The sequence below is a fragment of the Merops nubicus genome, unplaced genomic scaffold, assembly GCF_000691845.1.
Source record: "Merops nubicus isolate BGI_N331 unplaced genomic scaffold, ASM69184v1 scaffold28796, whole genome shotgun sequence".
Classification (NCBI taxonomy): domain Eukaryota; kingdom Metazoa; phylum Chordata; class Aves; order Coraciiformes; family Meropidae; genus Merops; species Merops nubicus.
In genome coordinates, this window is record NW_008616036.1 from 2,018 (window position 1) to 5,656 (window position 3,639).

Below are 3,639 nucleotides of genomic sequence, written 5' to 3' on the forward strand. Positions count from 1 at the left end.
GCACAGAGGGTCGTGCATGTGCTTGCTGCCAGGGGACACGCTGTTCCTGGCATGGCAGGACTGGCATTTCCCACCCTGCCGCCTCCAGCCCGGCTTGGCTCACCAGCCGCGTGCTGTGCCATATAGACCCCCAAGGACCTCCATCCTTTGCCACTCTCTGGCTCTGCCATAGCCTGGCACCCCCACCCTGCATCCCGGAGGGTGCCACCCGCTCACCGCTGTGTTGGGCTCGATGAGCCGGTGCTGAAGGTCACGGGCCTCCTGCCAGTGGCCTTCACGGCACAGATGGTCCAGTTGGCACAGCGAGGACCCCAGGACGTTGGCAAGGGCACAGACACCCCCAGAGGCACCTGACAACACGGGGGCACCTTGGCAGCCAGCTCAGCACACTGTGCCCAGCCAGCACCTCCTGGACATCACCACCTTGGCTGCTTCCCACCACCCAGCCACCAGTCCCCAGCAATGCCCCCAGGGCAGCACTCCGTGCCCCAGGCTGAGCAGGGGCAGCAGCACCTACCCAGGGCATAGCTCGCCAGCAAGAAGCCAGCTGATCCTGCCAGCACCTGGAAATCCTCCTTCCGTGTCTTGTGGATCATCAACCCCATGCGGGTGATCTGGGGAGAGACACGCCATGAGATGGGGCATCACCCCATCTCCCCCTGTGCGGCTCATATGGAATCCCCAGGCTTCGGGGAACAGCTGCAAGTCTCAGCTCCCCATCCCCAGCTCGGGGCCGAGTTTGGTGGCAGCCAGCCCTGGGAAAGCCTTGCTCCACTCACATCCCCACCGCTGTCCTTGATCCCAACGATGTTGGGGTGTTGAGCCAGCGTGAAGACAGCCTCCATGGGCAGGTCCAGGCCAGTGTTGACAGGGACGCTGTAGAGCACCATGGGGATGGGAGAGGCGTCGGCGACCTGCAGGAGGCCCGAGGCAGAGCTCAGCAGCTGGGGTGGGTCAGAGCCGTTTGGGACGCACTCCCCATCCTGCTGCCCCAGCTGGGGCTGCCGGAGGGCACCGGGCACCGCTCACCTCTGTGTAGTGCTGGACCAGGGCAGCGCCGGTCATGGCCCCCCGGTAGTAGCAGGGTGTCACGACCAGCGCCACGTCGGCCCCCGCCTCTGCCATGCTGACTGTCAGCTCAATGGTGGCCTGGGTGGCTGGGGAGGAGGCAGAGGGGTGAGGGATGCCCCAGGGGACACGCGTGGTCTCCACGTGGCCCACGCAGGCACTCACATTCGCAGCCCGAGCCGGCCAGCAGCAAGCGGTCCCTGGGCAGAGCCTGGCGCACGCACCTCACCACGTCCAGCCGCTCACGGGGTGCCAGGTAGGGGTACTCCCCATTGGAGCCCAGCACCACCAGCCCTGAAATGCAAGCTCGGGGAGGGCAGTGCCTAGATATCTGAGAAGGGTGCCCACAGGGTGGCTGTTCCTGGCCTCTCCACACCGTACTCTTGGTTGGGCAGAAGACACCCAGAGCTGCTGGATGCCCACATCCAGCGGCTCCGTGGGCCCAGGAGACTCCTGCAGGCACCCTGCAAAGCCCTGGGCTCCCCCCCAAAGGTCACGTGTGGGTATGTGTCTCCCAGATGTCAGTGCCCACCCAGACTGCAGTGAACAACTCTGGTGCCATCCACCACCACTCAGGCACCCTCCTGCATGCCATGCCATCCCTGTGGGCTGGGCACGCCACTTGCCTTACTCTGCACCCCAGAAACTGCCCCACACAGCACTACTAGTGAAGCATTTCTCGGTATCCACAGCCAGGCTGTGCCACCCTGTCCCCAGCTGGGTCACACGGAGCCCTTCCTTGGGACCCTGCCAGCACCATGGGCACAGGCAGGTCAGCTCCTGCCCACTGATGCTGGGCTCTGACGTGGCGTCCTGGGCACCCTGGCAGGGTTCTGCAGCCCACAGCATGCCCTCTCCTGTCCCCGTCTCTGCAGCCAGGCAACCCCTGGACTCACAGCCTGGTCAGAGGAGGGGAGATCCGGGGCACATCCCCGAGACCCCCAGCCTCTTCCTGCAGCCCCTCTCCTCCCATCCATCCTTCCTGGGCAATCAACAAACACACATCCCACTGGGCTGGATCTGCACACACATGCAGAGGGTAGGTGCAAGCCTGCAGCTATGTGTGGAGTACCTGTGCAAGCCTGCATACATAAGGAGTGTGCATGCAAGCATGCACCAGAGCGTGGGGAGAGGTGTGCAAGGGCACACACTTGTCCCTGGGCACTTGCCATGCAAAGGGCCACAGGTGGGTCACCCAAGGGGCTGCCAGCCACTGAGCAAAGTCCATCCGGAGGCTGAGCACCCTCGGGAAGCCAGCAGGTTGTCAGCGCGCTGCTGCACAGCCCCTCTGGTGGGCAGGGATCTGGCGGGAGCCTGCACAGAGAGGGGCAGCACTTACCTCGGAAGGGAATGCTGGCGTAGCGGTGCAGGTTTCCCTCCAGCTGGACATAGTCCACCTCCTCCTGCATTGGTGAGAAGGGGGTGGCGAGGGGCGGGAAGATGCCCCTGAGGTCAAGCGTGTGCCTCGGTCCCGGGGGGGTGCTGAGCCCCTGTCGCTGCCCAGGGGCTGCCCGGTGCAAGGCTGCCAGGACAGCCCGGAGCGGGGAGGCGAGGCTGAGCGCCATGGTGGCTGGGTGCTGCTGCCGGCTGAGCCGTCTGCCCTGCTGAGGGGCTGTTAATATTTGATGGGGCACGTGAGGGACCCGCAACCAAGATGGGTGGACGACATTGGGGGTGGTACCAGGTGAGCTCAGAATGCTCTTCCTCTCTCCAAGGGCCGGCCACAGGAGCTCAGCACCACTCCAAGTGAGCCCGGGCTGCCGCAGCTGCGCTTTCCCTTCCGCTTGCCAGCACTAGCAGCCATCCCTCTGCCACCTGCGGGGCTGGGCTACAGGGCCAGGGAGGGACCAGCCACTGCAGGGAATCTGGGGGCTGTGGGCAGCATTCCCTGCCCTGGGTGTTGGTGTAGGCCTTCCTGTAAATGAGTGAGTGGGAGTTTTTCTGGGTAGAGAGCAATGAGCCCTGCGCTCGGCAGAAGTGACCCAGCCTGCAAAGAGGCCAGCGTGTCCCTCCTGGCATGGCTCCAATGGGGAAGGCAAGAGAACAAACAGCCACCCAGCCCCAGGGAGCAGCTGCTCAGCAGGTCTAAGATTGTTGCTCCCCGGCACAACACCAGCCCCCAGCACAGCATGGACCCGGGCTGAGCTGCCCTCAATGTGGTTTTCCTCCTTGAGCTTGTCCAGGTGGGACTTTGAGGCATCGGGAGCAACCAGGGTAAACCGCAGGTAGGAGTCCTGCCCTTGAAGCTCTCGTTTCCTGGCCCCATGGTGTCACTGACACTCAAGTCACTGTGCTAGGAGTCAGGGCACATCCGTGTTGCCAAATAACCCATCTCCCTGGATAACCCGTCCCCCTGGATAACACAGGCTCCCCAGCCCCTCACCCCTGGCGCACGCTGTCCAGCCCTACAGCCCCCTGGAGCCGAATGCTGCTCTTTGCTGGCTTTTATTGACACAGACAAATCTCAGCTGGATCCTACTCCTTTGAGCTGAGCCCAGGCCCTGGTCCAGGCCCTGTGTGGTCATGCAGGGACCTCCGTCTCGCCCTGTGGCTGGCCCCCGGTCTCCACAG

At 64.0% G+C, this 3,639-nt stretch overlaps 2 protein-coding genes across 2 annotated transcripts in view; both read right to left on the minus strand.

Moving 5' to 3' along the window:
* HOGA1 (4-hydroxy-2-oxoglutarate aldolase 1) overlaps positions 1-2,633 on the minus strand; it is a gene marked incomplete at its 3' end in the record, with an annotated part of 2,935 nt that extends 302 nt beyond the window's left edge. Inside the window, exons 1-6 of the mRNA XM_008942734.1 lie at positions 2,408-2,633; positions 1,234-1,362; positions 1,030-1,157; positions 780-914; positions 518-614; positions 217-350 (exon numbers count right to left, since the gene is read on the minus strand). Of these exons, the coding sequence (XP_008940982.1) occupies positions 217-350; positions 518-614; positions 780-914; positions 1,030-1,157; positions 1,234-1,362; positions 2,408-2,633 (849 nt within the window). The remainder of the gene's footprint in view (positions 1-216; positions 351-517; positions 615-779; positions 915-1,029; positions 1,158-1,233; positions 1,363-2,407) is intronic.
* A 715-nt stretch (positions 2,634-3,348) lies between these two features.
* Positions 3,349-3,639, minus strand: part of ANKRD2 (ankyrin repeat domain 2 (stretch responsive muscle)) — a gene marked incomplete at its 5' end in the record, with an annotated part of 1,735 nt that continues 1,444 nt past the window's right edge. Inside the window, one exon of the mRNA XM_008942735.1 lies at positions 3,349-3,361. Coding sequence (XP_008940983.1) covers positions 3,349-3,361 — 13 coding nt within the window. The remainder of the gene's footprint in view (positions 3,362-3,639) is intronic.